The following is a 20,158-nucleotide window of genomic DNA, read 5'->3' as shown; positions in this document are numbered from 1 at the left end:
ATAACGCTTTGCAGCATGGTGATTTTGGTGGAAATATATATTGCTTATGGCAGCAGCACGAATGAGCCGAGATGAGTATTCTTGTCGATGACTAAGCTATCTAGCCCAGAGAAAATGTGAGCCAACACGGAGTGAATCTGCTGTGCACATTAGCTGCAGGTTTGGCTTTGCAGGTTAGGATCCAAATTTAAATTCAAATGCAGTTTATTTTCCATCAGAAAACAAATCAATGGAGGAGGCTCGAGCAAAAAGTGAAACATGTTCACTTGATTGCGCTCAAGCCTCCTTTTACATGGCATATAGTGACGACACACAGATGGATATTTATAAAACATACTCGTGGAACATGGAACAAAGCAAACAAAACGTACAAGAGTGGTCTTGCAAAGCTCTCTTGTGGAACAATTTTTATATGTACAGCAAGTACAAAGAAAAAAAAAATTAACTGTAGTAATTTACAAACAGAATGGAAAGTGCATACATATTCATAAAGGCAAAAGGTTTTGTCTGATGCTTGCTCAGACAGGAAAGATCTTTAAATACTAATGCCAATTCCGTTATGTTCGAGGGAGTGTTGGTAATGAGTGACATAGCATTTGTTGACCATAATTTGTCCGCGAATAAGGAACTTTTCAAGGTTCTGAAAAGCATGTATCACGTACATGTGTTGATCGAGTTAACTGTGCTACATATTTTAATTCTTGCTGGCTGTTACGGAGTTGTTGTTTGTATCTTTTTGCCAATGTATTTAGGTATAGATTATGTACACTTGTTACATTAAGCCGCATAAAATATTCACCTGTGTGGGCTTGCAAGTCGACCCCTACGATATGCCGAATAGATTTGTTTTGGAGTATGTGCAAACGATTTAGATTTGTGACGGTTGTTCTCCCCTAAACAAAAAAGCAGTAACTTATATGTGATAGAATCAAGGCATTGTATATATGCAGTTTAATAGCTTGTGGTAGGAAAGAGTGGAACCTCGCTAGTATTCCTACAGATTTATATATTTTGGTTATAGCATAATTAACGTGAGTGACCGATAGCATAATTTTGTGCAGACATACGCCAAGTGTTTTAACTGAACAAATTCTATTGGTTCGGATCCTAATGAGATATTTAAGAAGTGTGGTATTTTCGATTGCCTGGGAGTGAACATGACTGCCTTTTTTTTTTGTATTAATGTCCAGGGAGTTCGCTTTACTCCATTGATAGAGATCTTGAAAGATCGTGTTAATACCAGCCTCTAAGGATTGAAAGTTACGCTCGTGAAATAATAAGGTGGTGTCATCTGCATAGGATGTATAATGTGGGACATGTATGTTAAATAGGAAGGGACCAAGTATGCTTCCTTGAGGTATGCCGGTGGTTACAGGTCTGTATGATGACATGTTGTTATCTATTGAAACGCTTTGCCTTCGATGTTGTAGATACGAAGTTATGAGTGCTAGTGGTGTTCCCCTCACTTCATATATTTCTAGTTTCTTCAGTAATGTTATGTGATTAAGACGATCATTGAAGCGGGTTCGCTGCGTGTTGGTTTACCCTTTTTTTTTTTTTTTTGGACTAGATATTTTTGCAGACAAGAATGCTCATCATCTTGCCTCATTCGTACTGCTGCCATAAATAAATATATAATTCCACCAAACCTATCGCGCTGCAGAGCGTTATGCTTATGATTGTACTTAAGTGCACATTAAAAAAATTGTCTTAAAAAATGTACCGTATGAACTGGAATATAGGTCGAGACTTTTTCTTTAAAAAATGCAAGCTAAAGTAACCCCTCGTCTTATATAGCGCTCTTTAGCAGAATTTGAGGCACAGTCTGACAACAAGTGGCGTGCCTGCTCATAAACGGACAGCTAAAACCGTATCAGCATCCAGCAGTTGCTTGCATTTTATTTTTCCGTCCCAAGCGCATTTATCTTTGTGTGTGCTCTTTTGTTCGACCAATGAGAGTGTAAAATGCATCTTTAGCAATGAATAACGGCATGTAGAGGCAGTTTACAGTGGCTTTCCAGAAAAAGTGATATCCGCCGAAGCGAACAGTAACATGGCTGCTCTTTCAGCGACAATTCGACGGTTCGGCGTGCGGTGCCGCGGACAAGATCAGCTGTTTGCATGCAGCCTTTCAAGAAATGCTGCATAAGCAACACGCTTGATGGAACCAGATGACACACTCTGGGAGGTGGCAAGTAGCAAAGAGTTACCTTCCGATGACGCTACTGAAATTATTTGGAAGTTTGGAGTGAGACCGTAGCTCCGGTGATACAGGGACACAGCTGATGTAAACATATTGCTTCTCCAATTTGTTTTCCCGTTTTATTTTTTATTTATTTATTTTTTTCACTTCAACATAAGGGGGTCGACCTATATTCCCGCTCGACCAATAATACGGTTTATACGGTAGTATTGTTCATTCTCTTCATAACCAAGAAATGAAATAATATATTTAAGAACTGGATTGAATACCACTACACCGCACATTAAAACAATAATTACAGGATAGAGAAAAAGTTCCACCGTCACTTGTGTTCTTCCATGAAATGGCAAGAAATAGCAAACTTATTCCATTTATAGCTATCATCAACCCTGCTAACAAGCAGAAAATGAATTTATAAGCATTGAGAAGGCTTTGTATATTGCATAAGATAATATGTAAATTAATTCAGCAAATAATAAATTTAATTTCTGAGGCTACTTCTTAAGAGGTATTTAGCCCTAAGCCCTTCTATGGAACAAAATCATGTATTCAGTTTTACAGTTATTTTACATATTTAGTTTCATAGCGTAATACTTTCTGGTGCCTGATATTTATAAAGTGCTTAGGATTATTCTAGGGGATTTCGATAGAAACTGAAAATGCGGTAGTTCTTTAAATTTCAATCAAAGTGATCTGTTTTTTATATTTTTGAATTTTGGCTGATTTCGAAATAATGTATAGAGAGAACAGGCAACTCTTGGGCTACAAGTTTTTCTCGTAATAAATAAAAAGGCCTGAATAATATAGAGAAACATTTTCAGTGCCAACATGTCATGCGTCATGCCAGAATGTAGAGCTGAATACTGAGTTAGGACAAGTGCTCTGATTTATATTTGTTTTTATAATTTTGTATGGTATAACGCAACACTTCTTTGTTTTGTAATATTTCCATGGTACTGAGGATTGTTGACAGAGATTTTAAAGAAATTGAAGATTAATATTTTGTTTAAATTAACATCAAAGTTGCCCCTTTTTGATAATAATAATAATAATAATAATAATAATAATAATAATAATAATAATAATAATAATAATAATAATAATAATAATAATTGGTTCATAGGTAAGGAAAGGCGCAGCATCTGTCACACTTGTTTTTGTGGACACCTGAACCGCATTGTAAGGGAAGGGAGGAAGGTGGGTGTGAAAGTGGAAAGAAAGAGGAGCCGTAGTGGAGGGCTACGGAGTAATTTCGACCACCTGGGGATCTTTAACGTGTGCTGACATCGCATAGCACATGGACGCCTCTTCGTTTCGCCTCCATTGAAACGCAGCCGGCGTGGTCAGGATCGAACCCTGGTACTCTGGCACAGTAGTCGGGCGTCTTACCACTGCACCACCGCGGCAGGAATGCCCTTTTTTGCTGTTTTCAAATTTTGGGCGATCTTCAAATATTGCCTGAAATTGTGAACATACCTGCATAACAGAGGAAAAGCTTTAGTGACAACGCAATGCACCATGCCAGACTGTAAGGTTAAAATGGACTTTTTTGCAGAATGTCACTCCTGGAGCAATGTTTGAAACTTTGTTTAATAAATCAACTGCTGCACTAAAAAAAGGTTTTTGATAGCTCTTATAAAAGTAAACATTGCACAGGTTTAGTCAGTAAAAAAAAAAAAAATGGATGAAAAAATTTTAGTGCATAAGCAGGTCTCCAAGCTTGCAACTTTTTGAAATGGCAAAAGTGGCGTTTTGCTTCTCTAATGATATATGACTTTTTTCTGAGATAACTATGCTGTTTTGTAAAATTAAGGTTCATTTCTTTGTGTCGAGACATTTGCCCACTACATATAAAAATTTAATTAAAAACAAAAAAATGGTCATGGGACCTCGATTACCGTTCTCATCTGAACACATCCATATACATATATCTTCCTCATAATTTTCTTTTCTTAACCAATAATGAGCACCTCGAAAAACGTTTACACATACTTTCAGGAGTGCTTAATATTCTTTAGATTGCATTGTGAGGTGGTCTAAACCTCCTAATCACTGTTGCAAAACTCTTACAAATGAGCTGGGAGGTCGGCAAAATCACAGATTTTCTAAGGAGTGGTAGGGAGTGGTAAATGGCCATACCAAATACTGCTAATATCAGTGATCTAATGTCTGTAGAGTTTAACATACTGTGTTCGCTAAAAGCAGCTTATGAAATGTCTCTGCTTGTAGTAGTATCGACACTGTACGATGCATCATGAAAGTGCTAACAGCTAGGATTTAGTCCTCGGATATGTAGCATTTTTGTTGAGTTGGCACATTTGCATTTGTGTCCCACGTGGTGGCAGTGCGAGGCCTGCGGTCCGGTTCCCTTGGCTGGCTGGCGGCTGACCTGGGCAGGGTGCGCTGCTCACTAGCGCAGCGGCTTCTGGCCGAAGGGGACCCGCGCGGCTGCCGTCACATGCTGACACCACTACTGCGCTGGCTGCACCGGCCGGGACAGCTTGACTGCGTTGGGTGAGGAATTCAGCTGGCTGGTTTTAGCATGAGGGGCATAAGTCGCGATACAAGGAAGACATTTGCAAGCACGTGGACATATCCTTCAATACCACTTTATGGTCGTGAAACTTCTCCGTCACTCTATGGCAGAGCTTGGTACGCTGCCCAGAGCGGCTACACAGCGGCGCTGGCATCAATCGAGGAGCATGTGCTTGCGGACAAGCAATGTGTTGCAGGGTGCGTTGTAGGGTTTTTGGTTTTTGCAGCGATTTTATTGGAACATTGTCAAAGTATGTGAATGCGCTTGTTTTCATAAAGTCATTGTGCTCTGCGAATGATGCTGTCAGCTTGTTTTGTGATGGGCTGGTGCTACAGTTCTGGGAGCAATGACGAAAAGGCGTCGCTTTCTTGTTTCATGTGTGGTGTCGAAGTATGACAGATGTGGATACGCGTCATCCGTCAAAAAGAAGTTTCTGACCTGTGATTTGACTTCCCAAATGTGTATGTTTCTGAGAAATATTTAGGCACCATGGACATCGTGCAGTATGATAAATTCGCAGCGAATTGGAAACTTGGGACCTTGAAAAGCTCACAAGACTGATGCCTGCAGGAGTCCTGAGAATGTCCCAAGGGCTACCACGGTATTTAACGATGACAAAACCACGTCCTTGTCCATCTCCAAGTGGCGCCTTATTTCATTATTTGCTGCATACATTTTTTCACTCGGGTAAAAGTCAGCACCTTGAAAGCGACTGTGCATAGTGGAGGCAAAACATTGACAGCGATTTATTAAAATATGCTCAGAGCCCAAAGGCATTGCAGAAGGGAGCGGGAGGAAATATACATTGCATAACACAGCACAGCAAGAAAAATATGCTTGAAGCAATATATATTGGGCGCGAGCCCCACCACTGGAGCGAATGGCGCTAGTGTCGATCTAGGGGAGCAAGGGGGATCACGTGACTCCTCTTACTACTGCTGGAGCAGACGCTGTATTGAATTTATGCATTTTAAAAGCTAGCAGTCGCTTTTATTTATGTAGTTTTGGTTGATAACGAGTGCCAGCATGCACTTTTTGATCTCGCATAGTTTCTGAGGCTGCTGAAGTTTATTTAAGCTGTTGCTACTGTCTGTTACTGCTCTGTATCTGGACGTAAGCGACGGAACCCGGTGCAAGCTCCCATTGCTAGCCGAAAAATAACTCGCATAACCTTCCTTAATCAAGATTTGAATGGGCAAAAAAGCGAGTGGTCATTCTAATGTGTGCAGCAGACATTTCAACGAGCAAGATTTTGTCCATGGAGTTGGTGCTAAAGAGATTGGTGAGCGGCAGAAGAAACGGCGCGCGCGTTTTGATTTGCTCTTATCACTTGTGAAGCTAATGATCCTATAGGTGGAAGGATGAAAAAGATGCTAGTTTCTTCATGGAGCAGTATTCTCCCAGAAAAACGAAGGATCGTGCGAAAGCCAGAAGGTCTCAAATTCTTCAGAATGAAGGCGTTGACTCGGAAGTTTCACTGAAATGAACTAGAAGATCCTGTCGCCACAAGCAGCGGTATGCGGTTATTCTCGTCATTTGAAATCGCCACAGTACTGGAGACGCTGCAGTTGTCTCAAGTACTGTAGTGATTTCAAATGACAGAGTATGTGAATAAACGAAAGATAGAGCATTACATGCATGTTGTGATATGTTGAGGTATGCGGGAAAAAAAATACTTTGTGCAGGGAAAACAAATATCCGGTTGAACCAAGCGTGCCAATGAAGTAGTCAGTGCACAAGAATTCGCTGCGTGGAACACACTTCTTCACACTTGCTATACAAATTAATCCACGTGTTCCCCACAGTAAAACTTGCCTGCTCCACTACGTTCAAGGGAGCAGACGAACTGCCGTTTCTGCCGGCGCTATTCAAAGGCGCTCAGTATCTATCGGGCACCTGACATCTCCGCTGCTCTTGCGGATGAATCCCATTACCTGTTCAGTGGCAACTTCAGTTCTTTTTTTTTACAATAAGAGCAACACCAATACTGCGCAGCCAGTGCGCGTCGTCGTCAAAGCTCGCCAACTTCGCTAATTCGTCAAGTGTTTTCTTGCCGAATGAGTGGGTCTCATACCTCAAAATAAGCTTACACGGGCCCAGACCAAGGTGTATATTAAATGAATAAACGAACGCAATATTAATATGCAGCTAAACTGTCTAGGAAACCGTCCTACAGCAGCAGTTCAACGCGCGTTATCCCACTTAGTTCGTCATGGGGGCGCTTCCGAGAGGTGGCGCCACGGTATGTCCTCGCGCCCAATATATAAAAAAAATTTTCTTGTGAGAAATAGGAATGCTGAAAGCAGGTGCAAATAAAATTGACTAGAGTGATTGCATACGGCAGCCAGTAATCTTGACTACTTGGTAAAACATTTGCAGGGATGTCTCCTTACGTGCGGAAATGCAAAAGCACTATGAGTTTCGTGCCTAGTTCATTTATGAGTTCGTCATTTTGCTCTTTTGACGTCTGCAAATTTACTTTTACTTACTTGCTTGCTTACTGTACTAACTTTACTTCTTCGTACGGTTCTTGTTTTTACAACTTCTGTGCACTGTGTGCGATGTCTGTATAGGTTAAAAAATCCCAGGCAGTGGAAATTTCCAGAGCCCTCCACTACTGCATATCTCATAGCCTGAGTCGCTTCGGGGTGTTAAATCCTATGCATGTCGCTAGTTAGACAAAGGGGCATTTAAATACCATGAGAAAAGCATAGTTATTACCATCATATATCCGCGCTTTCTTTAGTGCCCAGTACTTTCTCCTCATCACTGGCGTCACTGAGGTTGTGTTTATTTGCTGGCACTTGTCAACCCAATGAAGTGATTTTTTGGAAAGAAAATAATTTACATTGCCATGGTAAACACCTTGGTACAAAGCTGAAATCTGTATCTAAGCGCATTGAAGTTCAAAACGCTGCTATTCGATCAGGGTCAGAGAATTTAGCGACACTGTGTCATAGCATTTAGCTTACAAATCGTGGAACCATGTAAACCTATGCGTGCTAAAACATACAATAATAAACTCAAAACAAGAACAAGTGAAAATGTTCACTGCTGTGCAAGTATCGCAAGGGAGAATGCACTGTTCTGGTCAGCACCTCAATGCCGCGCACAGTAACAAGTGCGATATTTTTGCTCGTTCGTGTGCTACAGTCTCGGACGTTCAGTTATCAACCGACCAGTGAAATTGTCAACATGCAGCAAGATGAAGCGACATACTTTGAATCCTCTGTTAATCTTGGATGATCACATGAGCAAGCCGGGCGAGCAACAAGCGCAATGTGAATCCATTGAGTTCTGTCTGTTAACACGGGCTTTACTTTTACTTTACTGTGCACTGCTCCGCAGTCACTCGTATGTTGTAGATTAATGAACACTTCACACCCTTCGGCAGTGTTTTAGTTTGCACTATAAGCATAACAAATCTTCCGGCAGGAGCTAGACAGTCAAGAGTAAGGAGCTAGCTGCGCGTGGCTCTGTCAGCAGCGTCTTCTTCATATAAGCTTAACTCTGCTATGATTATGCATATGCAGTGGACACAGGATTTCAGCTTCAATTTCGCACAACTAAAAGCAGGCAAAACAGCAGGAGCGAGAAAGCGAGAATTTTAGGTGCAAACACACTGTATGCAGCCAGGACGGCCGGCCGCTTGCGGCCGCCCGATCGGCAATAGCGCCCCTCGTGGCCGCTTTTGTCAGCAAACCAAACTTCGGCAAGAGTTTCATGATCATTAGGAGTATTAAAGTACTCTGACGTGGATATGTCAGACTTGTACAACATTATGAAATTTGCTCATTGCAAAGTGCGTAAAATTGTAGCCATAGTGTTGACACATGATGTAGCAGCGCTCCTTGCTATTTCAACTTGTACAGATAGCGATAAAGGCTTGTTAAGTTGCCGAGCTGCATCGGTCGTACTGCAGGTGTTGCGAAATTGTTCGGTGCCTTTTGTCTCTGTGGCAGGGTGTGTAGGGACTGAAACTTGTGTCGACAGCAAGTCATTTGATGCTGCGTTTTGTTCTATTTCTCGGTACTGCATGAAAAATTAAGGGGTGCGCAACCTTTGCCATAAAATGGACACAATAGTGCCTTTAACACCGCCTCTTCATTGCGCGTATTTGCTTCCTAATGACACAGCTAGTCATTGGCGTACAGTCACCTACTTGTTTCATGATGCACCGTAAAACAGGTGTTAAAAACAGTTGTTGGAGTTATTAGATAGCCTTGTGTATATGAATTCTTCCGCACTGTTTAGTGTCTTTTGAACTGGCTGTTTTTACCCTGCATAACTAGGTGCACTTTTTATACTTCTTGCACGCCATCTGCACTGCGGTGGCACAGTACAATTGCAGGATCGAGTATTGCCGTTCCCCAAAAACTGCAGCAACGGAAGTGCCGATTGCGTCACTACAAAATAAAACATAACAAAAATCAAGTCAAGAAAGCCTTACGATTTGTTTGAGCATAGAAAGCAGTACATAAACTAAAATGCATATGCAATAAAATACTTGGCCGGATTAAAATTGCTTTGTGGTAATCCGCTGATCATGCCAGTTGTGTCTGTCACGCCATCTTTAGTATGTTGCACAAGTTGGATGTGCAGTGGTGCGGTAAGCAAAACTGCTGCTTTCTGTTGACCATCAAAAAGCTGCGTTTACTGGTTGTAGCATTTTTTTTATAAAACACGAAAGGCAAAACAATAATTAAGCGTTTGTTCACGATGCCAACACACTGTTCACAGATATAGGGGGCGTTTGAGCTCGAAGTGCGAAAACTCAAATCCTGTTTCCCAGCGTGTTTCTCTGCAAGGCGAAGCTCAATAACGAAATTGTGCTTGCTTCCTCCCTCTGAGGAAGACCTTAACTTCGGTTGGCAATGCCTCCGGGACATTTCGGCTTCGACAGTGGACACTGTTGTGCTACAAAGTAACCTTAGCAGCAAAGCAGACGCCGCGGAATGGGTGCAGCGCTACAGTGCTGCTACCAACTCTGTGTGGATTGTGCACTGTGCCCAAAAGAAGGGCAAATGCGAAAAGCAAGTCAGCATACTTTATGTGCTTTCTGTCATCCACTTTTGGTATATTAAGCGAATAAAACCTGGATAACTTTGTTTTGTAGTTGTGTAATAATGCAGTTTGCTTTCCCACAAAGGTAAAGCTCATTGCAAAGGTGCGCTGTAGAAAAGGTAACCTGCACTTTATTTTATTACTATTTTTCTGGGGACATAACTACTTAACCTAACTGATATTATTATGCTGTGCGGCGCATAAGTGACCGAATGGGAAATAGGTCAAAGCGCAAGGACTCGGGCCGTGCCTAGCCTGACGCCGGTCGTTCTCTTTTTGCAGATTCCCGGTTCATACAATAAAAATCCGACGTGGCATAGCTCCGATGTTGCATAACAATATTATATTTATGCCTTTAATCGTTATATCTAGAACGCCGATTCAAAATCCAACTATTCAGCTTGAGATGAGAGAGTTCATGTTTAGAAAAAATTAATTTGTTCAAGAAGTTCACGTGATGCGAGATACGGGCAGTGTGGGGAAGCTACCTTACCTGTAAAGTGCTGTTTCAAAAACATTCGTTACGATGCTGCTGTCAGTAATAATTTTTTGCCTGCGATACTGAAAGCATTATTAATGATCTGTGCAGGTATTCTGAAACCAGCTTTTGTGTATTATAAATTTAAGATTGGAGCATGTCATATGCATTATGTCAGCGCAGTGTCTGAAGCATATCATTGTGCACATTTATTTATTTATTTAATTTATTTATTGATGCAGTACTCCTAGCCCCAAGGTGTGGCTGTAAGCAGGAGTGGGAGACATGAAGTACAGACATAAGTAACAGATCCGAAAAATAGGCCAAGGCACACCAAGCATGCTTCTACAAACCAACACGGACAGCCGAGTAAATGCTAGCATGGATTAGAGAATAGTACTGTTAAAAAAGAAGAAAATCCAAAATACAGACAGACAAGTAAGTCACACACGGTAGAGTTCAAAGCGCTTACAAGCACAATTGAAGGCATTTCACGAATGGTTCACTAGTTGGGCTTACCACAGCACTGGCTGGCAGCTGATTCCACTCACCGTCTTCAGTAAGGATGAGCTTGCGAATGTGTTTGTATTGCAGGAATAATCGTTTAATTTTTGTTATGATGTGATCAGGTGGTTCGCCTGCACACTAGCTGAACGACTTAAGTTTGCTGACGCCAAGTTTATTGGGGTATAGCAAGTACATATATTTTACAGATCATTCTGGCATCATTTCTCTCAATACTCTAAGCCTGCCTTTTTTACCAGAGCAGTGGCGGAAGTATGCCGGCAGTATAAGAATGGTGTACAAATCTAGCTATTTGCGTTTGATCAGATGATAGTTTCTCTATGTTGCCCTCTGTGGTGACTCCCACACGATTGATCCATATTTCATGATAGGATGGTCAAAACTTTTGTATGCTACTAATTCCATTTCGCTGGTACACTGTCGCAGATTTCTTCTAGACAACCAATTTTCCTTGTAGCTCTCTTCATAACTTCTAATATATGCTCATTCCGTCTTAAATCCAGTCTTATGAATATGCCTAAATATTTATAGATGTTTACCCTTTCGAGAGCGCTACCACCTACAGAGTGCAAGAAAAGTAATGGTTGCTATGTCTGTGTTTCTGCCATTGCAACTTATTATTTTTTTGCATTTATTACAATACTTATTTATTTGCAATATGAACACATCATAAAATTGACGAGTTGTACGTTAATTAGAGGATGAACACTTTTCCTTTGCAGAATGACGTCTGTTTAATGAAGTCAGAAGGCGACTTCCTCACTGAGCGCTGTGAACGTTTCGATCACATAATCTCCTTTCAGGAGGCGTGCGCCCTGGCCATGGAGCCCAATCCTTTCGAAAGGCGCATGTCGAGCCATGGTTTATCCTGCTCACAACGGCGAAAGTGAACAAGAATCCAGGAACGCTACTTTCTGCACAAAGAAAGGTGTTAGGCAAGGAGACACGATCTTCCCAGTACTATTCACAGCTTGTTTAGAGGAAGTATTCAGAGACTTGGAATGGTAGCAGTTAGGGATAAGGGTAGATGGAGAATACCTCAGTAATCTGCAATTTGCTGGTGATATTGCCTTGCTAAGCAACTCAGGGGATGAACTGCAAGGAATGAGTGATTACCTAGACAGGAAAAGCAGAAAGGTGGGCTTGAAAATCACTGTGCAGAAGACTATGTTAATGTTCAACAGCCTCGGGAAGGAACAGCAGTTTACGTTAAGTAGCGAAGCACTGGAAGTAGTAGGCGAGAATATGTCTACTTAGGGCAGGTAGTAACCGCTGATCTGGACCATAAAAGAGAAATAACAAGATGGAGCGCATTTATTTATTTATATATTTGTACCCTCGAGACTTACAAGAAGCATTATAGAGGGGAGGGGCTTTTGCACATCATTATATATATGAAATACAAACAGAGTGAAGAACATAATTGCATCGGCAAAATAGAGACAGATGAGTAATATGGCAACTGAAGAAAATAGATAAACAAAATCAGATAGCTTGCAGTACGCGAAAGAAAAGGAAGTGAGGAACAAAACCTAACCTAAAGTTGTCATATTGGAATAAACTCAGTTTCTGAAATATTTGTTAGTGCTTTGCGAAAATGATCGGTGTCGGTGATAGCAACTAAAGACGCAGGCAGGTGGTTCCACTCGTGACAAGTCCTTGGCAGGAATGAATATGAGTAGGTGACTGTGCACTGCGAAGGTACATGAACTTTGAAATGATGATCCACACGTGGGGAGATATAAGACGCTGGTGTAATGAGCCGTGACTTAAGTATCTGGTTATGATAGTAGATTTTGTGAAAAAGGGAAAGACGTGACAGTTTTCTACAGGTAGAAAGAAGGGGTAGGTTAAGTGCAATCTTCATATTAGTAATGCTAGCAGTACGATTATAATTGTTAAGAATTAAACGGACAGAACGATTTTGTACGCTTTCAAGGATTTTTATTAGAGTGGCATATCCTGGGTCCCATATTGAACATGAATATTCGAGGATAGGCCTCTGACATTTGTGATGTAGAGTTGATTTTTTTAGAGGTGCTCGGGGTAGGGAAAAGTTACGTTTGAGATAGCCAAGAATGCGGTTAGCTTTTGATGTAATGTATTCAATGTGTTGATTCCATGTGAGATTGTTAGTAATATGCACGCCAAGATATTTGCATGAAATAACCTGGTCAAGTGGAGTATTATTAAGTACGTAAGTGGAGCAAGTTGACTGATTTCGAGAGATTCTCATTGTTTTACATTTTGAAGGGTTTAGTTCCATTAGCCAAATCGCGCACCAGTTTACAATGTTATTCAGATCATGCTGGAGTGTTATTGTATCGTTACTGCTTTCGATCTTGCAGTATATGACACATTCATCAGCAAATAAACAGATGGAACTTGAGATTTGATTAGGAAGGTCATTGATGTAAATTAAGAAAAGCAACGGTGCTAAAATGGATCATTGAGGTACCCCTGAACCGACTGGCACATCAGAAGAGTCACTGTCATTAGTGGTAACATACTGCGTGCGGTTAGAAAGAAACTCTCGAATCCAGTTTAAAACCAAAGAATCAATGTTTAGTTTGCCGAGTTTTAATAACAGTAGGTGGTGGTTAATTCTGTCAAATGCTTTCGAAAAATCCAGAAGTATACAGTCTGTAATAAAGCCAGTGTCCAGAAATGCATTAAGATCAGTACAGAATGTTAATAATTTAGTTTCGCAAGAAAAGGACTTTCGGAACCCATGCTGACTGCTATGAAAAAAATTATTTGATTCCAAGAAGTTAGGAAGATGTGAGAAAATGACGTGTTCAAAGATTTTACATGGAACTGATGTCAATGAAATAGGTCTATAGTTGTAGGGGTTATGTTTGTCACTGGACCTGTGAAGAGGAACCACCTTGCCTGTTTTCCAGTCCTCCGGTAAAGAGCTATTGTTAATGGAGTTTGTGAAAATTATGTTTAGGATAATGGAACTATATTCTGCAGTGCCCTGCAAGAATTTGGACGTAATGCCATCGATGCCGCACGAAGATCTTTTTAGATTATTAATAATCGAGTGTATACCAGATGAATCAAATACGAACGGGTCCATTGGAAATAAATTAGGGGAATTGAATGGGGGAAAGCTGCTAGAGGATGCGGAGCTAAATGAATGGGTGAAAGCAAGGTTAAGTACAGAAGCACAATGACTGCTTGTTATTACATCACCTGATTCATTAGTGAGGGTAATAGATTGATTATCGTGGCTTTTCACGACATTCCAAAAGCGCTTTGGGTTTGTTTTAAGGGGGGCACTGGTCTTAAAACTATTTTCCTACCAATCGAAATTGATGCAACTTGGTGGGTTTGTGCAGTTCATTGTGCAGATTCCAAAACTGCAATTATTTCTTTCGTGATCCAATTATTTCATGAGATAATTACAGCAGTTAGTCTAACTTTTACAAGAACAATTACAAAATGACCACTGAAGAAAAACTTCAGATGAACATATTGCTGGACACTAGAAAGAATGAGGAACACAATGTTGCAAGCAGTTTTTTGATTGAGCAATTATTTCTTATTGCATAACAAAGTTCAAAGGTAAAAATATAGCATGATAATGGTCACAAAAAAAAAAGCCATTTTAAAAATTTTCAACTAGAAATTAAAAAATCTACTTGAAACATTGTGTGCTCCACATATATGGCTTCATGCTGAAAAAGAAATTATTACTCTATCTGCAGTAGGTGCCGAGATATTAAGGACGCAAAACTGCAAGTGGTCGACAATGCATGTTTTGAGAAAAGAGCAAAAAAGAAACGGGACTATTTAACGGACATTCACTGGTGCGATGCACACATTTACAATTTAATTAAAATGGCCAGAAATCTCCAGGAATGTAGTCTCTTTGCTTTCCAACGTCTAAATGTCGCCTCTTTCATTTTGATTTGTAGTTGCAGCAAATTCAGTTGTCACGTTCTCGGCTGCGCGAGTCATTGCAGGCAGCGACTTTTTTTTTTTTTTTTTACGTACGTCGTTGTGCCACATTCTCTCGTCAAGACCGCGGTGACGAACATTTATTGCGGAAAAAGAAAATGTAATTTGGAGCTGTTTGCTGCTTCCCAGTGCTCAGGGGCCGAATTACGGACTCCGCTCACAAGTTTGTGAGCGTGACGTCAAAATTACGAAGCTGTGACGCAGCCTTGAGACGTCAATCGTGACGAGTATGCGAAATCGTCCAATTACCAGCGACTATTAGCGTGGCTCCGCCCTAGTAGTCCCGAATCCTCGGCAAACGTTGATGCCACAGTGTGGCACAAAACTGAGCAGGGACCGTCTTCTAACTTTTTCTAACACGACGCAACTAATACGCAATAAATAAAACAAACAAAGGTTTATTTTGGCAAGATACTATTTTTAGTATTGATTAACATTGAGCTCAAGTTGAAGCGTTCTTAGTTGTGTAGTTATACTTGCTATTAGGTAACTTTTGTTGCCGCGAGGGTGCGCCGGCGGCGTCATGGCGTGCACATGGCAGCCTGCAAGCAAACAGCTGATTCCCCGAGAAGGTGCTGCTTTTTTTAGTGTCGTCGGTAATCGAAGTACCGTGCAAGTGCCGTGAGCATGCTGAAATTCTAATAGAATGCAGTCGAAGTCCAGGGCCTGCAGCGATAAAATTTCATGGAGCGCTTGACACGGAAATGGACAAAGACAACTTGCGAAGGTGTTTTCGGTCGGCGCCTACTAGTATCGATGAGAAAAGTGCTTAAAGTGCAACGTGCAGGCTCCGTGGTTCTATTTGTTTCTCTTTAGGAAATGCAAGACGACTGTGAAGCATGTAGTGTAGGCCAAAATGAAGCTCTGTCCTTGCATTATCATCTGTTTGTATGTAGCTGGATGGTTTAGGAAAGAACATGATCATGGGAATGCTTCCACCCCTGCCGTGACTGAACCCGAAGCCTTCATTCACTGCAGTGCCACCGTGACAGGGCTTTCGATGTAGCTTTCGTTGTAGTGTGCTCTGTATTTCTTTTTTTTCTTTGTTCTCATGACTGAGTTGCTTTGTTTTTGAGCGATACCTTCTGCCCACACACCATTTGCTTGATGCATATGTGATGTTTTTCTGCGTACGCTACAATCACTGTGAGCACTAAAACTCGCAATATTATGCATTCAATTTGTCAGCTTTACACTGTTTAGCATTAAGCAAATGCTTTCTATGCGTCCTAACAGTATATGCAGGCCTGTAGTCCTGGAAGGTTCACTAATGGAGACTACCTTATGCAAACATTGTACATAGCACTATTTGTGTCATGTTTCTGCACTGTTAAGAGCCATACTTTGTTTCCTGCTTCTGAAATGTGCCAAACCTGTGACAACTACTATGCAAGCCTGTAATCGTTAAGCAACTATTATTTTGTGTCATGCCTCTGAGTCGCAGTTTTATGCACAATACTTTCATTTCTTGTTTCTGAAGTGTGTCAGACCTGCGATGAGTACAGTGCCAGCTTACAGGCTCTAAAAAATTATTCGTGTATGTCTTCTCTGTGTAGCACAATCGTGCAGCACGTGCAAATAACTGCCTGTGCTATTGCAGGCAGTTGGTTTCGCTGCTGCATATTCAAGCGTGTGAAACGCTGCAGGAAAATAAAGGGGCACAGTTGATACACGTGCTTCTAAAAAACTTCTGTGAGACTTTCCCGTTCCGATAGGCATCACAATTGCTGCCTCGTTGTGAAACACTTTAATTATGTACTCAAACACAGGCACACACGCAAACACCAACATACACGGTTGTAAGCAACAGTGAAGGGGGCTGTACGAAGACAAATTTGACTTGACGGATGAGGTGTTTTAACGCATGGTTCGAGAAGATGCATCTTTATCACAACAGGTTTCTGGCACAGACATGAAAAGAGAAGACGCTGCACTTGGCTGCCTGTGATGAGTTGGTCAGCTACGTGTGGTATATCACGGCCGATTGCTGGGCTGGGATTGACGCCAAAGCGGTGGCCGCACCATGGGCAGCTGCGCCAGCCTCTGGTGGTAGGTTCTGTGGAACAGGCTCACAACATGATTCTGTATGACTTTTCACTAGAGGTATGCATGGCAATAGTGATCCCACTTCCAAGTAGCCAGTGCACAGATGTGACCTTTTCTTGTCCAAGCCAGCAGCACCCTCCTCGTCTGCAGGCAGGAAGACATCCAAAGAAGTTATGCAACACGGCACATGTTACACGCTCTGGCTGGTAGAGGAGCGTCTAGTATTTTTGCAAGCACTGGAAGCGGCTCTTCAGCACGCCTACGCAGTTATCCACCATTAACCTTGTGGAGGTGTATGCCTTGTTCTATAGCCGTTATGGAGAGTCCGGACCGGGATGCCATGACACTGGCAGCCATGTCTCCAACAGGTGCCCCTTTCACCAGCATAACCGAAAATGGCACGCTGTTAAGCACATCCTTCGTCGTTGTCGACCTCAACAGCCTCATAAACTTTAACAGCCTTGCTGACACAATGGAAGAGTCGCATCAAGTAGCTCATTGCCAGGTCTTGCTGACGATGACATTCATGGGAGTGCAGACAATGAATGATTGAAACTTTCAGCAACACTGCTGTAAGGACAGCCTTGCACTTCATATCGGTATAAATGGTGCCCCATTCCTACTCAATACAGGCATCAAACACACGCATTCCCATATTCGTTTCTTACGTAGGCATTTCAAAAATGTACGACGTCTTACGTTTCAGCTTTTATAAAAGCCCAAGAACGGCAATACATGTGAGGCATGTGGAGCCTACCGTAACTTATCTTGCAAAGAGCAGCACGGCTCACTGTCGTGAATTCGACGCCTCGCAGAAGGCCTTCCTCGGCCTGTGTCATGCCTGTGTGCAGCCGAGAAGGCCGCCAGAAGAAAGCATCATGCCAAGATACCACGTAGGGAGGTTCATGGCCCAAATCATGTCGGCATCTCATCTGAAAACAGGGACATCACAAGGCTACTCGTAGACGCCCGATGGGCCGTCGACAAACCCGACGACGCCCGGTATGCTGCCGTGACTAAGGAAGCCTTTCTTCGCCGCCGCCTTGCTGCATGCAGCAAACGCTTTCGAAGTGTCGGCTGCGCGAGGCCGATGTTCGCCTCGTTGCCAGTAGCGGTTTGGAAGCCACTAGGAGCTCGGAAAAAGCGCAGTGCACACATTATCTGCCGCCACACAGACAGCGCACTCGGCCGCACACACCTATCTCAGTTCGTCGCGTCGCACAGTCACTGTCCTATATCCTTCTCGAGTAGCAACATGCGTCGAAACATCTCGCCCGGCACGTCAAACAGTCTTCGTACACCGTCCTTTGCCGATGATCGCGTCGGGGCGCCGCCGCTACCGCCTCACGAGAACGCCGGCCGCCGCATAGACCGCCGCCATTTTTCCTTTGTGAGCGCGCTCACAAACGAGTTGTGAGCGGCTCGCGTCGCTCACATCCCCCGCTCACAATTGGCCCGTAGTCGACGTCACCACTTCAAGTGTGTTCATGACGTAAACAGCAGACGTCGATGATGTAAAGGACGGCCACTCCCACCGTTTTGCCGCTGGCCAATAGGAAGATTGTGAGTGTGAGTGTGATTGTGAGTGTGAGCCGTCTGTAATACGGCCCCTGCATTGCACGGGAAGCATGCGGGAAGCTCTAAGGACTATGTACGAGGTACGATCGGCGCAAACGCGCAGCGAGCCCTACGAAGACGACGTGTCCCGCAGTTTACGCATTGGAGAATAAGTTTGACGGCGATTTCTTATCCACGTTCACTTTTTTAAATGCCAATATCGTCGCCGTATGTTTTACACTTCGCCAATCTCGGCAAACTGTTTAGATCTGACGATCGTGAACTGCGCCTCGCCAAGCGGTCTGTCCGCCGCGCTGCCGTCGTCGTCGTGATAACAATCCGACTACCGCTTCGTTGCTGGAGTTGGCGCGAGTTCAAGCTTTTTCTTTTTTGAGCTTATCTTTCTGCTCATCTGCGGCCTGCGATATCACTGTCGCGGCGGGTGAGACCGCTGGCAGTAGCAGTCTCCCGTGCTGGGGAACACGCTAGGCCTACTTCAGGCTCGTACACACGATCGTTCGGCGCACGACTTTCGTCGGCCTGAGCGCGCACAGCCGAGGCAGGGCATCACTTGAGATTATTAACCAACTATTTTTTTTTTCACTTTTTTCACAAATTCTTGCCGTGAATGCACCTCGCGGTTCGGAACCAAGCGCGGCCGGCGTCACGTCTCCGCAGTCTCCCCTAAAGCAGGGTTGCCAGGTTCAAAAAACGAAAAGTCGCCACAAAAATGGGAAAAGAAGCCAGAAAGTAGCCAACCAGAGGAAGATCAATAAAAAGTAGCCAAAAAGGAGCCATGGGGCCATACATGGGGCAGTAAATAAAGCTCTCACTGCAAAAAGACAACCAAAAAAATTCGTTTAATAGTCGTTTTATTCCAACGCTCATGAAGAAACAAATGCCAGTTGCGTCTTATAGTAAATAAATCACGTAGAAAAGTTTTCTGAAAAAAAAAAAAAAGCTGGCTGCGTAACACGGCGATATTATATAAACACACATAAAACTAAACTGACCAGATAAACACAAGTGTTATCAAAAACTTCTCTGTGATGATTACAAACAGTATAAAATGCATAAAATTATGTCCACGAAAATGTAAGTAAAAGATGTTAGTGGAGTTGGACGTCTCAAACAATGGCTACAAAAGGAGAATACGACGAAACGAAACTGCAACCACTCAGGTACGATATTCAGGCCTGCCGTAAATAGTTGAGTTGACCTTCTCAATCATGGTTTGGGTTTATCAAGGATACGGCCAATGTGCAGGGGGCGTTCACATGATCACACTTTTCTTTTTGATCATGACTACTAGGCGTTGGACGGGAACCTTCGGTTTTTCAAGTATAATATTACACTATCGAGAGGAGTTTACCTTGCCTAGAGATATAGAAATCATTTTTTCATAGGTATACCGAGTATATTCGTAAGTTCCTTGACACCAGTGCCTAATAATGTTCGGCGAATAGCGGTCAATGAATGGTTGTCCGCGCTCCTTGATCGCATTGAAAGTACGCAACTGTTTTATTAAGTGAACAAACTAGAGTGCAAAAGCCACTTTCACACTGATGAGACAAACCTATGGACGGAAGATGCACTCATGACAAATTTATTGTCAGCGGGTGCACGCTAAATAAGACCTACTGCACGCAAATATGCCCGGGCAAAGAAAAACATTTCGAAGCAGTTCGTGGTAAGCCTAGCTAGTGTGTTAGCTCGGTTGTTGTGATGTTTATCTAAGTTTGGCTAGCTAGCATAATGCGTTTATACTTGCCCTTATTTGGCC

At 42.5% G+C, this 20,158-nt stretch overlaps 1 protein-coding gene across 1 annotated transcript in view; it reads left to right on the top strand.

Moving 5' to 3' along the window:
• LOC146207098 (uncharacterized) overlaps positions 1 to 20,158 on the top strand; it is a 44,522-nt gene that overhangs the window by 13,348 nt on the left and 11,016 nt on the right. Inside the window, exon 3 of the mRNA XM_084599219.1 lies at positions 4,549 to 4,717. Within this exon, the coding sequence (XP_084455345.1) occupies positions 4,549 to 4,717 (169 nt within the window). The remainder of the gene's footprint in view (positions 1 to 4,548; positions 4,718 to 20,158) is intronic.

Source organism: Amblyomma maculatum, chromosome 1 (genome assembly GCF_055883805.1).
Source record: "Amblyomma maculatum isolate TAMU_Amacu chromosome 1, ASM5588380v1, whole genome shotgun sequence".
NCBI classification, from domain to species: Eukaryota; Metazoa; Arthropoda; class Arachnida; order Ixodida; family Ixodidae; genus Amblyomma; species Amblyomma maculatum.
The sequence above is the reverse complement of the archived record's forward strand: the minus strand, read 5'-3'. Positions and strand labels throughout refer to the sequence as shown.